General features: G+C 42.6%; 1 protein-coding gene and 1 long non-coding RNA gene across 4 annotated transcripts in view; one reads left to right on the top strand and one right to left on the bottom strand.

Annotated features, from left to right (window-relative positions):
• The window catches only part of CRY1 (cryptochrome circadian regulator 1), a 55,525-nt gene extending 48,668 nt beyond the window's left edge, over positions 1–6,857 (bottom strand). For all 3 annotated transcript variants that reach the window (XM_037160420.2, XM_053661945.1, XM_037160421.2), the window contains exon 1: positions 6,089–6,857. In XM_037160420.2, the coding sequence (XP_037016315.1) occupies positions 6,089–6,246 (158 nt within the window). In that variant the 5' untranslated portion in view covers positions 6,247–6,857. The remainder of the gene's footprint in view (positions 1–6,088) is intronic.
• A 472-nt stretch (positions 6,858–7,329) lies between these two features.
• Positions 7,330–17,650, top strand: part of LOC119060382 (uncharacterized) — a 36,276-nt gene continuing 25,955 nt past the window's right edge. The window contains exons 1-2 of the long non-coding RNA XR_005084575.2: positions 7,330–7,458; positions 7,998–8,108. This is a non-coding gene — a long non-coding RNA (uncharacterized LOC119060382). The remainder of the gene's footprint in view (positions 7,459–7,997; positions 8,109–17,650) is intronic.

The raw sequence follows: 17,650 nt of genomic DNA, 5'->3' as shown, positions 1-17,650 counted from the left end.
TATATAAGAACTAAGAAACACAGTTACAGGAGAGGAAGACAGTCAAGGGTAGGTTTTCCTCCTCTGTTGGTTTTCATTTTCTTTAAATAGAGCTTGGACTTAAGCATGTTTAAATGTTTATTGCAATCAACCTACAGAGAGACTAAAGAAAATGTGAAAGAATAATTACAAATGTGTTCCACAGCATATATGGTACATATCTCAAAACTTGTTGTACATCTTAAATATGGTATACACAACTTGTATTATATCTAAAAGAAGCTGGAACAAATATAAGCAAAGTTTTTAAAATGGGGTATAAAGAGATTAGTTTTGAATTAGAGGAAGCATTATCTCTTCTACAGAAATCATGCAGTAGAAGAACAGAATGAGTAAATATGTAGGTATAATTATAGATTTGGTTACTGAAAATTAAGACTCTACATGTGATAGCATTAACTATGTAATAAACATGCTGATGTTTAAATATTTAAAAAATCTATTCATTGAAAATCATTTTTCTGAATTATGATTTTAAGATATACATTAGCATCTAAGTTAAATGAAGTAACTGCCCCACTCTTAAACCCTAAACTTACAAAGGAAATTGAAAAGATATTTATCAAATGCCTTCTTTGTACAAGACACAATGCTAGACATTGTGGAGAAAACAAAAGAGGGCTCTTCCCCCATACATCTGTATAGCTCGTTTCCTCCCTTCCTTTAGGTCTCCTTTCTCACATTCATTCTGCTTTATTTCTCTCCATGACACCACCACATGACATATCACATTTGTTTTACTGACTAATTCTCCTCCTAGACTAGAAGCTTCTCAAGGGCAGGGACTTTTTCCTGTTGTATTCATTGTTGTACCCCATACCAAAAATAGTGCCTGCCATGAACAGGAACACAAAATAAGTTTTGGATTTAATGAAATGGTACCTTCTCTTCATGAAGGAGAGAGGTACAATCTGTTAAATAGGGGAGAAATGAATATATAAGGAGTACATCAGTATTAGCCCTGGCTGGTGTAGCTCAGTGGATTGAGCGCGGGCCTGTGAAGCAAAGGGTTGCTGGTTCGATTCCCAGTCAGGGCACATGCCTGGGTTGCAGGCCAGGTCCCCAGTGGGGGCCACGTAGGAGGCAACCACACATGGATGTTTCTCTCCCACTCTTTCTCCTTCCCTTCCCCTCTCTCTAAAAATAAATAAATAAAATATTTTTTTAAATATTAATACTAAGGTAAGTACTCAGGGTAAAATGGTTTAAGAGTTCACAAGAGTTAATCATCTCAGGCAAGGTGACAGAGAAAGGTTTTATGGAAAAGATAGCGTTTTGACTGGGCCTTAAGGGCTGATATTTGTGTACCTGTGTATGCAATTCAATAGTGTTTAGCATATTTACAGAGTTGTGCAAACTGCTAGGGCATTTCATCACCTCAAACAGAAACCATGTGCCCCTGAGTTACCACCTCCCAACTCCTCCAACCCTCCCAGTGCTAAGAAGCCGCTAATCTACTTTATGTCTCTCCATATTTGCCCATTCTGGACATTTTATATAAGTAGAATCAAATAATATGTGGAGGGTTTGTGACTGGCTTCTTCACTGAGCATGTTTTCAAGGTTCACTCATGTTGTAGCATTTACCATTACTTCATTTCCTTTTATAACTGAATAATATTCCATTTTATGGATATACCATATTTTATATACCCTTTCATCAGTAGATAGACCTTTGGATTGTTTCCATATTTTGGTTATTATGACTAATAAGAAATTATGAGTAATTCTATAAACATTTGTATATATGTTTTGTGTGATATAATTTTATTAAGAGCTAAGTGAAGAAAGGAATTGAACTATTTTAAATTATTCAATCCAAAAGATGACAAATTCAAGATAAGGTTTTCACTGGTCTAAGATCAAATGAGGCAAAGAGAATTTTCATAAAGTTTAATTTATTCAAGTCAAAGAACTGTCCTTTATTTCACAACTTCCTTCAACTTTTTTTATGCTAAAGCGTCTTCTTTAATGAAATTATGGCAATATCAAAAGGCAGTTTTGTTCACTTACTTAGATAAAATAATTTTTTTAAGTGTGATTGTCTGTTAAATCCAAGAAATGTCAATTGAAGGAAAGGGCATGAAAAAAAGAAGTTAGAAACCCGTAAGATAGCCTGAATGCCAGGCTAAGGAGTCTGAACATTATCCTATGATCAACAGAGAAATATATAAAGTTGTTTAAATATAAAATTACTGACTCATGGATGTCGTTTCATTCAACAAATAATAATAATTGAGCTACTATTTATGAAAAGCACGGAATTTGGTGCTATGAGAACAGATTAAATAAAATTCTGTCCCTGCCTTTTTATAACTTAGTCTTCAGTAAAAGAAAACAGTCTATCTATTCATTATTTACATCTTTACCCATCTTTTAGAAAGGGAATATTTACTAGCTTAAAAAGGAAAATATGGGACTATTCCTACTGTGCTTACTGGTTTTATATCACTCACTATTTGACAATGTGAGTTGCTGGATAAAGTTAAACAATACATAATTCCTCTCCTACAGACGCTTACAGTCTTGATTTTATAAACTTATAAACTGCTCTAGATGAAACTTACTACAGACATTTAATTAGTACTTACCTAGGGCTTCCAATTGAATAGCAAATGACAAGCACTTACTACTACTCCTCACATTTTAAGCATTTTACATTTGTTAAGGAATTTAATGCTCCTAACAACCTATGAAAAGGGAATTATTACTATATAACTGCAAGATATTAATACATTAAAATATATTACATTTACCATCTTTTCCCAGAATCAGCGTTAATGACACTAATTCTGCTCATGAGTGTTTCATATACACTTCCTATATCATTCCCATCAACATCCGAACATCTTTAAAAAAAATCCTCTCTTGACTTCATACCCCACACCATCTCCCTGATCCCCCCCCACAGCAAAATTGAAAGAGCTGAAAGAGATGTCCGTCCGGGTGAGCTGTCTCCCACCTTTCTCCTGCCAGCTTCTCTTCAGCCATTCAAAAAGGCTTTTGCCTCTACACTACTGAAACCACTCAATTCAAGATTATGAATGGCCTCAAAATGCTAAATCCAATTTTTAATTTTTCATCCTTATCTCATCTGACCTATCGACAACACCTGCTGTAGATTACAAAACTCTTTGAAGCGCTTTCTTAGCTTCTCGGACACCAGTCCTCTGGGTTTTCTTACTAGATGTTCCTTCTTAGTACCTGCACATTAGAGCACCCAAGGCTCAGTCAATGGACCTCCCCTCTCTTTCTCTTTTTAAATTTTGTTTCTCAATTTCGGTTAACATTCAACATTATTCTCTCTTTTCTATCTTTCTTAATGTTCTCATATAGTTTCATGGCTTTCACTAGAATATAGCTTCAACACAGTAGGGATTTTTTGTTTGTTTTTGTTTCTTAGCTGTTTTGTTTATGCTGACTGTCCTGCACCTAAAACAGTACCTGGATATATTAGGTGCATGACCAATATGCTCAATGAATAAATGCTATCTTCACTTGGATGTGTAATAAACGTCTCAGACTTAACCAAGTTCAGAAGAGAACTCCAAACACCCTCCCAATGGCCTCTCTGACTTCGCTTTCTTAGCAAAGTGTAGTTCCATCCTTCTAGTTCCTTAAGCCAAATATTTTGAAAGCATTCCTAATTCCTCTATTTCTCTCACATCATATATCTAATCTGACAATAAATACTGTGGATTCTGCCTTCAAAATATATTCAGCTTTTGACTACTTCTCACCATATATACCACTATCACCATGGTCCAAGCCTAGATGAATAGGACAGCCTCCTAACTGGTCTTCCTGCTTCTCGTCCACCTGCACCGCCCCCCCTGCACCGCCTCTCCCCCCAAAATTCAGTATGTTCTCCAAACCACTGCAAGAGAAGATTTTCAAACTTAAGTCAGATCATTCACTTCTCGGCTCATAATCCTATAATTATTCCCACTTTGTTATGATTAACAGCACAAAGCTTGACAACTACCTATAAAGTTCTACTCAGTATGGCCCTGTTACATCTCTGACTCATCTACTACTTTTCCTACCTATTCTGCTTCCGTCATACTGTCTTCTTCTGCTATTTCTTCCAAAGGTCAAGGAGATTTCCACCTTAGGCCTTTTCCCTGATGTTCCCACTCTGGAATGCTTCTCACCTAGATAGCCGCGATCCGTATTTGCTTCATTACCTTGTTCACTTGAAACCTTTTCTCAATTTTTCCCAATCGCCATATTTAAAATTCTAACTCTAATTTCAATGTTTTGTATTCTTTATCCCCTTCCTCTACTTTATATTTCTCCACAGCATTTATCACCACCAAATACTATATATCTTAACTTTATGAAGCATGCTCAAAAAGGACAAGAATTTTTGTCTGTTTTAACAGAGAACAGAAAACGGAAACAAGAATTCAAAAAAATGAAAGGCTTAGGAACCTCTGGGACAACTCCAAATATGCCAATATCCAAATCATAGGGGTGACAAACAGAGAAAAAGAAGAAGAAAGTTAAAACTTCCCTACCTTGGCAAAGGAAATCAACATAGAAGTCCAGGAAGCACAGAGTCCCAAACAAGTTGGACCCCAAAAAGAACACACCAAGACATAATTAAAATGTCACAGGTAAAAGATAAAGAGAGAATCTTAAAAGTAGCAAGAGAAAAGCAGAGAGTTACCTACAAAGGAGTTCCCATAATACTATCAGCTGATTTCTCAAAAACTTTGCAGGCAAGAAGTATTCAAAGTGATGAAAGGCAAGGACCTACGTCCAAGATTACTCTATCCAGCAAAGCTATCATTTAGAATGGAAGGGCAGATAAAGTGCTCCTCAGATAAGGTAAAGCTAAAGGAGTTCATCATCACCCAACCCTTATTACAGGAAATGGTAAAAGGACTTATTTAAGAAAAAGAAGATCAAAACCATGAACATTAAAAAAGCAACAAATCACAACTATCAACTGAATCTAAAACAAACAAATCAAACAACGATAACAAAAAAACTAAACAAAACAAGCAAGCATCCAAAACAGGAACAGAATCATAGGTGTGGAGATCACATGGGCTTATCAGTTGGGAGGGGGAAGGGGGAAACTGGGGGAAAAGGTTCAGGGATTAAAAAGGTACAGGGATTAAGAAGCGAAATAGGCAGGGGGGTGTCAAGAACAGTATAGGGAATGGAGAAGCCAAAGAACTTCCATGCTGGACCCATGGACATGAACTAAGGGAGGGGACTGCTGGAGGGAAGGAATGCACCAGGCAGAGTAGGGGCAAAGGGGGAAAAATTTGGGACAACTCTAATAGCATAAGGCATAACATATACTTTAAAAACAAGAATTTTTGTCTGTTTTATTAGGTGATCAATTATCTGTTCGTGGAGCATTTTCCTTTCCATCGGGAAGCCTAACAATCATCTAGCCTGGTATTTGAGGAAAAGATCATCAAGCCTCTCTGATTTCTTCCAGTACTCTGATCCCTGGAAGGATTCTCCTTTGCCTAGAAAGAAAATCTGTGATTTGTCCAGTCAACCACAAGGAGGAGTCGAGAGGAAGAGCTGAGCAAAGAGAAACCAGGCAGTTATTTCCCTTGTTTTTCCCTCGGCAACCTCAAGGTGGAAGAAAACTAGGTTTGGAGGCGACTGTACTGAATGAATAATTTTCTCCATAGTATGATTTCCCGAGACACAAACATTGAAAACCGCAATCTTTTCGAATGCCACAAAAGAGACCAAGGAAATCAACCCACAGGCCACTGAGAAAAAGGAGGGTGTTTCTTTAACTCTGCCACTAAGAAGTCCCCATAAATCCAGGTGAAGAGTTCCCATTAGCGCCGAGAAACGTAATTCACACAAGGAGGCCAAGGAGTTCCAGCTTGCCAGCACTCTTTGGCCAGAGAGAATTATTCAATCCATTCTATTTAATACTCAAAGCTGCTACACATTCTTAACACAGCATAAGTAAGGCGGTCCCAGGTTGAAGATCTCAGACTGGGCCGATCGCGTGTAAAGTCCTGGTTCATTAAACACCGAGATCAATTTCCCCCCGGGTTTTGACTCACCGCCACCTGTTGATGCCCACATTGGAGGAGCCGGCGAACCAGGGGTCCAGGATGTAGACGCAACGGATGGTGTCAGCGCCCTGAATGCACTCCTTCAGGGCGGGGTTGTCATGAAGCCGGAGCCCCTTTCGGAACCAGTGCACCGCGTTCACCCCCATCCTGGGGGCGCGGCGGTCGGCGGGTCACCGCTAAGTTCCTCTACCGAGAAATTCAAGGAACAAGGGTCCAGCTCATAACCGACGCCTCCGCGTCCAGGAGGATCACCGCACCCAAAGAGTGAGGACAGGACAGCAGAGGTGGGGGAAGGAAAAAATGAGTCCGAGGAAGGGACCGGAGAAGGAGAGGGCGCTGGAGGCACAGCTGAAAGCTGAACGCAGGTTGCCGGGTCGGCGGAGTACGCGTGTGACACCCTTTAGGAGCCGGCGCCCACAGCAACTGCCTGGACGACACGCATAACTCCGAGGGCCTCAGACCCCAAGAGGGCGAGCAAGTCTCAAGCAGCCACGACGACCCGAGCGGGCACCCGCAGTCCCAGGAGGTTCGTCACGGAAACCTCGCCCTTCGGAGGCAGCCGAGGAAAAGCGGCCGCCCGAGGCGAGCCAGAGCCACCGAGTGAGATGAGCAAGGATTCAGCCACTGTAGGCCACGCTGCTTCTGGGCTCACAGAAAGCAGCGAGGATGGAGCAAGGAGGCTGTGATCGGAGGCGATGGTCGGAGGGCGCTGGACGGTTGCCGGCGGGTGACCGGTCCTGAGACAGCCCGGTGACTCCGCCGCCAATGACGCGTCAGCAGCCTTGGTCCCACCCCCGACTTCTCATTGGAAGTAGCGCTCCCCACGTGACCACCGGCACCTCACGTTTCTGAAGTGTGTTTACTACAGTAGCTCAGACTGGCAAATGTGCTCACACTTTAGTCGCTTCTAGGGGGCGGCAGCCACTCAATCTCAAAACCCTCCATTCTCGCCCAGATGCTGGCCTCTCTACCACTGTCCCTTTCCTCGGCCAACAGGTCACCCTTGCCTGGACGCGACCCCAGAGATCACAGGCCCCACGTGAAGAAAGGCATAGCCCCGCCTCCGGGGGCCGTGAGCATCTATCATAGGCTCAGGCTCGCTGAGACCCGGATGAGCACGGGGATGCGGAGAGCTCACGGGCGCGCGCTCTGCTTGAAAAGGCGCGTGCGCTTTCCTTGCGTTCCAGGGAAGTAGGGCGGGGCCGAAGGGTGGGAGCGCGCTACGGGACTGTACTGGTGGGGTTCCCTGAGGCCTGGAGATAGTTTTGTTTTCTCTCCAGGGTTTCCCCTCGGATTGTGAGGGCAGGATGGGGTGGACGGAGGAGAGTGGGAGGCCCCACTTCGACGTTGATGCCAAAGTACGTGCTTCGATCCTACTTTGGAGTGTACGGCGCCGTTCCTCTGAACCTCGGGAGGCTGTACCCTTGTACTTGCTCTGGGGAAGAGGGGTATTTGGCAGGGGGTGGGAGTACCAAGCCTTCCTGGACTTACAGTACTTCCTTAATACTAGTTGTATATCAACAGTGTGTCAGCCCTAATCTCTTATATTTAGTGCGGCCTTTGCTTATCTTTCCAAGGGCAATGAACTGCAGGCCATTCCTTATTCCATTCCTTATTCACGTGATGCCCTTATATTCATTATACAATTACTGAATGAACCAGACACTCTTCGAAATGCTGGAGATACAGGAGAGAAGACAATAGGCTGATATCCCAGCCCTCTGTGGAGTTTACAGTTTGTACCTTTAAAACTTTTAATATTTTTTCTGTATAAAATGCTCTTCTTTGGAATCTGCGGCTTACTACAAACACCTTTGCCCTACCTGGTATATTTCTACATGTTCCTTTAGACTCAGATGAAGTGCAACTAAATTTGTGAAAATATTTCTTCCCGCAGCTCGGGAGATTTAGGATCTACCTAGCACCAGGCATGACTCTTACACGTCACTTAATCACGGGATATTGTGAAGACTGAATGAAAAGTGCCTGCTTTAACATCTAGCGCGAAGTAGGTGCTCATTAATTGTACTTATTACTATAATAATGTCTCTCTCGGTCCCTCTAAAGTGACTTCTTAAGGATGGGGAGGTGATTCATCCAGTTCATTTTGCATCAATACCCTATCCAATTAAGAACCTGCTACATAGGCATTCAGATGTTCATTAAATGACTGAATCAGTGGATGCGTTTGGCAAGGTTAAAAGGAGGAAGAATATGGCAATTGTTACTGGTTAAATAGTCTACCTAAGAGTTATATAAACTGTAGTACCATACTTGTGAATGTGACCTTATTTGAAAAGATCAAGTAAAGATGAGGTCTGTAGGGTGGGCCCTAATCCGTTGTGACTGAGATCCTTATAGAAAGGGAAAATTTTGCTCCGGCAGGTGTAGCTCTGTCGATTGGACACAGGCCTGCCTACCAAGGGGTAGTTGGTTTCATTCCCAGCCAGGGCATGGTGCCTGGAATGTGTGCTCTGTCCCTGGTGGGGGGTGCATGAGAGGCAGCCATGCATTGATGTTTTGCTCCCCCCCTTTCTTCTTTCTCCTCTCTCCAAAAATAAATTTAAAAATATTTTTAAAAGGGAACATTTGTATACAGACTCACACACAAGGAGAATGCTCTGCAAAGACTGGAGTAATGCTGGGAGAGCGGGGTGGGTTTCAGAGCTAGTCACCACCCTCCAGATGTGCCTTGGTGGCATGCAGATTATTTTGAGCTAAAAGCAACAAACCCTGCAGGTTCAAAAGAAACTTCTGACTCCCACCTTCACTACCTAGAAGAATTTCAATCAGGAGCCTAGCCTATGAGAAGAGTTATCACCAGAAACGACTTTTAAGTATTTTTATTTGAGGGCAAACTAATACGTAATTACTGAACATGTGCTCTCCCTGCAGTGACCTCCTGAAGTCCCAAGGAACATTACCTCATCCCTAGCTAAGAATGTCTTATGTACCCATGTTCTCTGTCTGTCTCTGAACCTCTCGTGCATGTGGGATCTCTGAGACTCTCATGTATGTGGGGTTCTCATACATCTGTAGGTGTTAAATTTGGTCATTTTCTCTTCCCAGTCTGTCTTACGTCTATTTGATTTTTAGGCCAGCCAAATGAACCTTAAGGGTAGAGGAAAGTATTTTCCTACCCCACAGCTGCCACAAGGCAAGGAACTATAGAGTGGGAGTTAAGAGAGCAGCCCGGAACAGATCCTCTTCCCTAGTGCCTACGGAGGGAGAAGGGCCAGGCTTCTGGCCTCCCACGGCGAGACAAATTCATGTTGTTCGAAGCCACTCATTTTGTAGTACTCTCTTACTAGCAAACTAATAACAGTGATATAAATTCAATCATCTAGTGAACCAGTAAGTCTAGAAAGTATTCCCTACCCTAGTTTCTGTTGTCACACAGAGGACATCGCATCCTTTCCCTTGGTTTCTTAAGAGCATTTAAGATTATACATATGAAAACTCTTTGTGTACTCTAAAGTACTAAACAGCTATTTTTATCAATGGGGATGAGCCTTGGGTAATTACACTCTGGGGTTCCATCACCTAGGCAGAGGATGCTGCAGACATCTGTACCCTCACTTGGATTGCCTCATAATCCAGGACCTACTGTACTTTAAAAAATATAGTGTTTCATGTTTCACTTTACACAGATTAAAAGTAAGCAGGTTATGTCTAAAGACCTAATTAATTGCTTTCAAGCATTCAAATAAAACATTGGGAGGTGGAGGAGGAGAATATTGATTTGTGTAGAGTGGACTTATGTTTACAGATTGTTCATTCAATAAAGATGGATTTTATAAAACAGACAGCTGTATGTGGGTGTGTGTGTAACTTTCATTTACACATAAAAGTACTAATTTATTATAAAAGTGTCAGTATTGTCAAATATGTATTTCTCAAAGACCGAAGGGTTTTTATGGCATATAGATGGTTACTTTAATTTATTTTTGTTATGGAGGAGGAGTAACCATTTAATAATAGATGACTTACTAAACACCTGCTATATGTCAGGTACTTTATATAAGTAATTATTCACCCTCATAATAATTTTTTGAGGCAGTTTATTTTTATTTAATAATAATTTATGCCCAATTTGCTGAAGACACTAAAGTTAGCAAATACAAATAAGTAGTAAAACTAGTTGAAAAACCCAAGACACTTTCTCAGTCTGAGTTCTTTCCTCATAATATGCTACCCCTCACTGACACCACCACTCCCCTGCTTTTTCAAGGCATTTATATATAAAAGAGGGAAAGAAGGGATGGGTGCATTGTCAGGAATCTTGGGCAATTCCGGTTGGCTTCCACATCATGGTAGAAAAAGTATGAGCCTGGGTTGTATCTCAGCTTGTCATTGATTTCCAATTTTTTTTTTTAATCTCATGGCACATTAATTTCTAAAATTCTGCAGCACACCAAACAATATCTTTTTGCTAACCTTATAAAAATAGGTATAATTTTGATTCATTCACACAGGACAGCTATTATTGTGCTGGCTGTTGTCCTTTTTTTATTTGACAACCTGAGGGAGAAGAGGTCAGTGCCCCTGACCAAATAGTCAGGTATTGCATGTTCGAAAAATTCTTTGGCTCACCAGTGTTTCTCTTACAGCACACCAATTGAAAAATCCCTGGATTAGTTGATTATCTTTAACAAGTCACCTAGGCTTTCCTGTCCTAATTAGTTCATCTATAAAATGAGCAGAGTGAACTAGATGACTTCCAAGTTGTCCACGCTATTTTAAAATTATAGGATTTTATGAATATAGCCATGGGCTCAAAACTATCCAAGAAGAGTTCTGTTAAACGTTCTTTTACCTGCCAACAAAGTTGGGAAAGTCAGTATCTCTTTGATGTCATGAGCACCCTTCACAAAAAATGTGTCAGTCTCTGAATCAAAAGTCTGTGTTCTCTCTTGAGCCTGTCTTGCAGAGGTGATTTTTGGCATGTGTTTTCAACACACAAATAATGAAGGAATAGACCGTGTGATCAGTTCATTCAGTCTTGATGTAATATGAATGTTAGGCTGGTAGCCCCGGGCTGAGGAGCCCCCAACACTAGTCTTTGGGGGATTGAATTTAAATGTATTAAAGCATCACTGTTTTTTTTAAGGTAATTTATCATTTTCATATGAATATAAAATGAATACACGTCCAAGATTTCACTTGTTAACTAATAAGGGAATCAATAAGATGTTATAATGGAATAAAAGAAGATTCCAAAGAGCAGTTACATGTATAGGCCATCAGGAATGTTAAAAATTAATTTGCTTAATATATCTAAAACTGGTTTCTCCCACAGAGCAGTGTGGGGAGGGAAATCAATTGCACTTTCACAGGACAAAAGATATTTGCACGTTCATGGACAAGATTCATTTGCATTGCTTTCAATTATCTATGGTTTACAGAGTTGTAAAATAGTCCAAAGGTACAAACAGGCAGAGGATAGCTTGGAGGGTGCCCTATACAAGAGACCCAGTAATCTTTTGTGCCTGTTTTAAAGTCACAATTTTTGTCACCTTTTCCGCGAAGTCTTCCCATCTGCCCATTCTAAAAAGGGCCCCTATTTTGTCCCTATTTACTCTCATCATAGCACTGATTATAATAAGTATTTTTAGATGTTTACGTATTTATTACCCACCGATGTATGCCTGCCTCCGCCCCAAATGCAAGCTCCGGGAGGGCAGAGACTGGGGCCTGTCATATTCTTCCTTAAAACATCAGCGCTGTGCCGCGGTGCTTGGTACTCAATAGACTCTCAATCGGTGTTCTAGAGACCGTGGTAACGTCCAACTGATCACCTGGACACTGCGCTACATTCGCATGTCAGTTATCAATGTATTGTCTCAGCTCCAAATGTGCTTTTCATGCCTTCTCGGTGAAAAGATTTAGACCCTGTTCTACTTTGCCGCTGGCACCATGTTAAACACTCTCAGTAGAGGGCGCAGGAGGGACATCACAGGAGGAAGGGGTCTGTCTCTCTTGCCGGCGCTGTGATGCTTGTTCAGTTTTCTTGCTCCTTCTCTGCTGCCAGAGGCTCTTGCCGCAAAGACACCCTGGGGCGCTCGCTTTTATCAAGTTTCAGTGAAATGCCTGCTGGTGGATTCCTGGTGAGGCTGGAGGCGTGCTAGCAGGCAGCTACCCCACCTCGGTCCACCTGTATTCTGGCCCGGTGTTGCCTTTCCTGTGGCCACTCCCAACCCTGTTAGGTTTTCGTTTTTCCACCAGCCTTGGCTTCAAGGGTGCAGATCCACTCTGGCCCAGGTCAACTTCTTTACCCTCCAGTAGCCATCTCAGACTCCAGTGATATCTGAACCCCGCTCTTGGAGGTGACCCTTGGCACTGCCCTTCCAAGTTTGTCCTTCCTTGGGTACTGTCCTGCAGTTCTGGGGTATTCTTCATGGTTCCCTTTCATTCTTCATAATTAATAATTCTTTTTATGAAATATTCCCTGTTGGATTTGCTGTATGGTTTCTGTCTCCTGATTGGATACTGATCGATGCAATCCATTAACTGACAAGATCCACAAAGATGTGCTTGTGAACAATTTTCTCGCTTGTTCTTAGTCATTTTCTTGACTGTGTGTAGGTAGAAAGTGTAAATAGTTACAAATGTGGCAATGCGACCTTGTGAAATATTAGCCAATGTTTCTCCCCCCAGATTTTTTCTGTCCTGTGACTGTACCCATTCAGGCCGTTGGATGTGAGTCCCCTGTTGCCTCAGAGGGACAGAACTAGAGGACAAAGGTAGTTCAACATTTTTGTTCCAAACTCAAGAGCCTTGATCCAGTTGTAAGTCAGGAAAGATTTGGTGTTCCATACTCCCTCCCCACAACATTATACGAAAATTCTCTAAGCTGGAGTGGAATATGAGTTCAAGGAAAGTAAGATAGATACGCATTGGTTTTTTTTTTTTAAATAAGAAGACAGTATCTCACCTGACCTTACTTAGGATTAGCTGCAGATCCCTGGCTAAGCTGAGGGTGTTCTGAGAGGAGGAGAGGCCTGTGCCAATCTCCCATCTGCAACCTGGAGGCTGACCTTCACAGAAGTCCCCCTGCCTCTTTCCTGTGGCCCCACCTATGAGGGATGCCATCAGGCAGAGAGGGACTGGGAAGCCCTGCCAAGTCTCCTGCTGGCTCAGAGAATAGATGGATTTTTCTAGATGTCCCCTCTTCCTTCGAGGGCTGCAGAAGTTAGCTGAAGGAAAACACTGAAAAGAGAATCCAGGGAGGGAGGGAGGAAGAGAGAGAGAGAGTGAGAGAGCAGCCTGCTGTCTCTTTTTACAAGGACACTAATTTTATTAGACTAGAGTCCCACCTTCATGACTTCATTTAATTCTAATCACCTTTGTAAAGGCCCTGTTCCAAATACAGTTGCATTTGAGGTTAGGGCCTCCACCCTTGAATTTGAGGGGGAGTGTTCACAATTCGGCCCATAACAATGTATTTCCCTGCTCTACAGAGTAAGGCCCATTCTACGAGGCCCATGCACGTTTGTATGCCCCCAGAATTCATATGTAGATCTCCTAACCCTTAAAAGTGATGGTATTAGCAGGTGAGACCTTTTGGGAGGTGCTTAACTCATGTGGATGGAACCCTCAGGAACAGGATGAGTGCTTTAGAAGGGAGGCCCCAGAGAGATCCCTGAGCCTTTCCACCGCACGAGGGTACAGCCGGAAGTCGGCAGTCTACAATCCAGAAGAAGCCCTTCGCCAGAGCCTGACCATGCTGGCACTCTGATGCAGGACTTCCAGCCTCTAGAACTGCGAGGGATAAATTTGTGTTGTTTATAAGCCACCCAATCTATAGTGTTTTGTTATAGCAGCCTGAGTGGACTAAGACGCCCCACACTATGCATTAAATGAATGAATGGATGAATACTTAAAGGACTGTTAACAGTATCCACATCTACTAAGTCCTGAATATGTGCCAGACACAGAACTACTATTTTAGGCACTATGTTATGTACCTTAAATACATGATTTCACTTAATTTTTACAACAGGCACATGAGATAGCTATTACTATTCCTGTTTTATAGGGAAACTGGGGCCCAGAATGGTGGAGTCCTCATAATTTACCCTCTGAAGTGGAAAAGGCAGGAAGTAATCCCAAACTCTCCCCACCTCAAAGGCTGTGGGCGGCCCAGCATATTGGACTGCCTTCACTGCGCTGACGTGTGGGTGCTTTTGTACATATAGATGCGACCTAAGGACTGTCAGAGCATCTATATGCTCTGAGAGGCTGAATCTATATGCGGAGCATATATATGCAGAGAGGCCGAATAGTTCTGGTTCAGGTGAACTGGGGTAGAGTTTTTGTGGGAAGTAGCACTTGCACTGGGGAAAAAAATTTTTTTTTAATTTAAAAGGATAAAGGGAAGTATTCCAAAGGAGTAGATGATTGTACAACATAAAGGAATATATTTATTTTAATGTTCATGGAGTGAAGCAAGGCAAGTATAAATTGAAAACCTGGTGAAGAGTGACAAAAATCTGGAGAGGTCTTCATGATAACTGCAGCATCAGCACAGCCTGTTAGTGTGAAAGAGGGCAGGACGGGGAAGAAGGGCAGAAGGATGGTGCTGACTTGTGCGCATGTTACTAAGAGCTACCGATGTGCTTCTAAAAGGCTCGTCTGCAGTGGTACTTGAGCACTCAGGGAGGAGTAAGCCAACCAAGCCACTGCTGGGGTGGTCGTATTGAGACGGCAGCACTTGGAGAAGGGTCTGGGTAGAAAAGTGGACTTAGGAGTTGCTTCGTAAGGTAACCAAGCCCAGAAAGGACTGCTAGGAGCTCTCTGAAGAAAATACAAATGACAAGCATTTATGAATTCAAGACAGAAGAAAGAACAATGTACTTAAAGCTAGATTTTTAAGTAACAATATTTAGCAGCCAAGACTGAGGCAAATGGGAACAGGCAGGGTCTCCAGTACATACAGGGTGGGGCAAAAGTAGGTTTACGGTTGTATGTGAAACACAAGAATTATTCCTGTATTATTATTCATTAATTATTGCGTTACTTCTCATACGAACAACCATAAACCTACTTTTGCACCATCCTGTGTATGCTGGTAGGGGAACAGGCACTGCCCAGCCCTTGGCTTCCCTGGCCCCGCCTCTCAGAATCCCTGGAAAGCAGAGTTGTCTAGGGGTGGTAATACCACCTGGTGGCTAATGCAAGAAGCACAAGCAATTTCACAAGAAACCATTAATATGTTCAGAAAAATCTCTATTCTGCAAAGAGGCACAGTTAAAACAATAAGGCTATAGAAAATATCTGGTTGAGACAGACCACTTAAAGTGTATGCAATTTAATAACTATGCCATAAGCAAAAAAAAAAAAAGGAACCTAATAAAATACTAGTGCAACTATAAAGAAAAGTTTAACTATAATAAAGAAATAGGCAATGAAATACAGGACTTTGCCTTTACAAAGTAAAGCTAGCCTGAAGTAAACGACTTGTAAGATGGGATTGAGGCTACCGATTCTTGGAGACAGAATTCAATAAACAGAGATCAGGTAGAATTTCACCTTTAAGGCAGAGGACGTGGCTAGATCGGGAAAAGGGAATAGCAGGATGACTCAGGGGCATTCAATACTGTACTATAGTCTCCTGTGGCTTGCTGTGTTCAGCTGTTGTGACTTAGTATAGCAAAGTGGAACAGATTTATGGAATGAATCATTGACTTATTGGGTAAAATTGTGTATGAATCAACACAACTTTTGCCTTTTACTAACATCATTTCTCCATCGACCAATCACGTGGAGGTAATTTGCATAGAAGAGCTTGTAAGTCATTTTCCATTCTCCGACACTCAAGGGGATCTTGAACTATTGAGCATTCTGCATCCAATCCCTACCATCTCTCCCCACCCCACTCCCCTGCTCACATTTTTTCCAGTTTCAAAATTTAATTCCATCTTAGTCAACCTCTTTATTGCTCTTATTTAGCTGATAGGACTCTCAGCCCAGAAAGCCAGGTATAGAGGAAAATGGTTTTCTAAAACTCAACTTAATTTCTTATGTCATGCTCCAAGTTGGCAGGAAATTCATCTCAGTCCTTCTTGAAGCTTTCTTCTCCCTTTCTGGCAAGGTCATGTGGCCTCACGCAGTTCCCTGCATTTGGGGGGCTCTCAGTCATCTATCCATAGTGGCCTCTGTGGAGATGGCTATTGTCTCTCACACATGGTCCTTTCAGAGCTGAGTACTGTCTGCTCATATTTGGGCCTCACTTACAGAATGATGGTTTGGTTTTTGCTGCTGGGATCTCCCCCCAACCCCAGCCAAGCAGCCCCCTTCCTAGGTCACTGTTCCATTCCTCTGGAGCCTTGTCATCTCCTTGGGGCACTGCCACCAAGAAGCATGTCGGACTCCTGCTCCTCCCTCACTTTTAGGGAACATCCCTCCTCTTCGTCCCTAGTACTGTGAATCCCTCTTTCTTCTGAGATACTTTCTGTAATTACCCGCACACTCTAATCTCCCTCATACCAATTAAGAATGTTTTAGTTGTAAACAAAAGAAAATATAGCTCAGATAGACCTAAATGAAAATATTTGGGCTTAAATGACTGGAAATAGAGACATGGGGCTGGTTTCAGGTTGGGAGTTAGTTGGTTAGCCAAAAAAAAAAAAAAAAAATTGGGGACTTCCGCCAAGATGGAGACGTAGGTGGAGGGTCCACCTCGCCTCTGTGCACAACCAAATCTAAGAACAACTATTTTTAACAGCAGTCACAACCAAGCCACACGGAAAATCGACAATACGGAGTCCAAAGGACAACTAGATACTCGGCTGGACTGGTACGAGGAGCGAGGCCAGCAGCGGAGCAGGTTAGCAAGAAAAAATTCCCGGGGCGGTGCGCGGTGTGCGCAGGCAACCGAGGGTGCTGATCACCAGCGAGCTGGCTGCCGGAGCGCACAGGGAAGAGGCGCGGTGGGTCGGTGGGTCGGTGGGTCGCGCGCATTTACGTGCGGAGAAACCAGTGAGAAGGGAAACCCGCGCGGTGCAGCAGGCTCGCACAATTAGGATCGGATAAACAAGCCTGAGGCGTGTGAGTGACTGGATGCGCTGGGCTAGCGGAGAGGAACGCCATTGCTCCCTCTCTGACCCCGCCCCCACACACAGCGTCACAAACCAGCGACCTGGGTCGCCCCGTCCTGGTAAACAACTAAGGCTTCGCTCCGCTCACTTAACAGCACGAATAGACCAAAAATGGCTCTAGGACAACTCAGAGCACCAGAACTGATAGACCTAAGCGATGAAGAAATAGCCAGTCTTTCAGATGCACAGTTCAAAACACTGGTTATAAGGATCCTTACAGAACTGGTTGATTTTAGTCACAAATTAGAGAAACATATGGAAGCTAAATTAATTGAAATGAATGGTGATACAAAAGATACCAATAGTAATGGAAAGAAAATTGGGACTCAAATCAAGGGAGAGGACCAGAAGGAAGAAAAAAATGATCAAACAGAAAGGGATGAAGAAATAAGAATTCAGAAAAATGAGGAGAAGCTTAGGAACCTGTAGGACATCTTTAAATGTTCCAACA

Source organism: Artibeus jamaicensis, unplaced genomic scaffold, assembly GCF_021234435.1.
Source record: "Artibeus jamaicensis isolate MK-2021 breed Jamaican fruit bat unplaced genomic scaffold, CSHL_Jam_final contig_233, whole genome shotgun sequence".
NCBI classification, from domain to species: Eukaryota; Metazoa; Chordata; class Mammalia; order Chiroptera; family Phyllostomidae; genus Artibeus; species Artibeus jamaicensis.
Note: the sequence above shows the minus strand (reverse complement) of the source record. Positions and strands in the feature narration are given on the sequence as shown.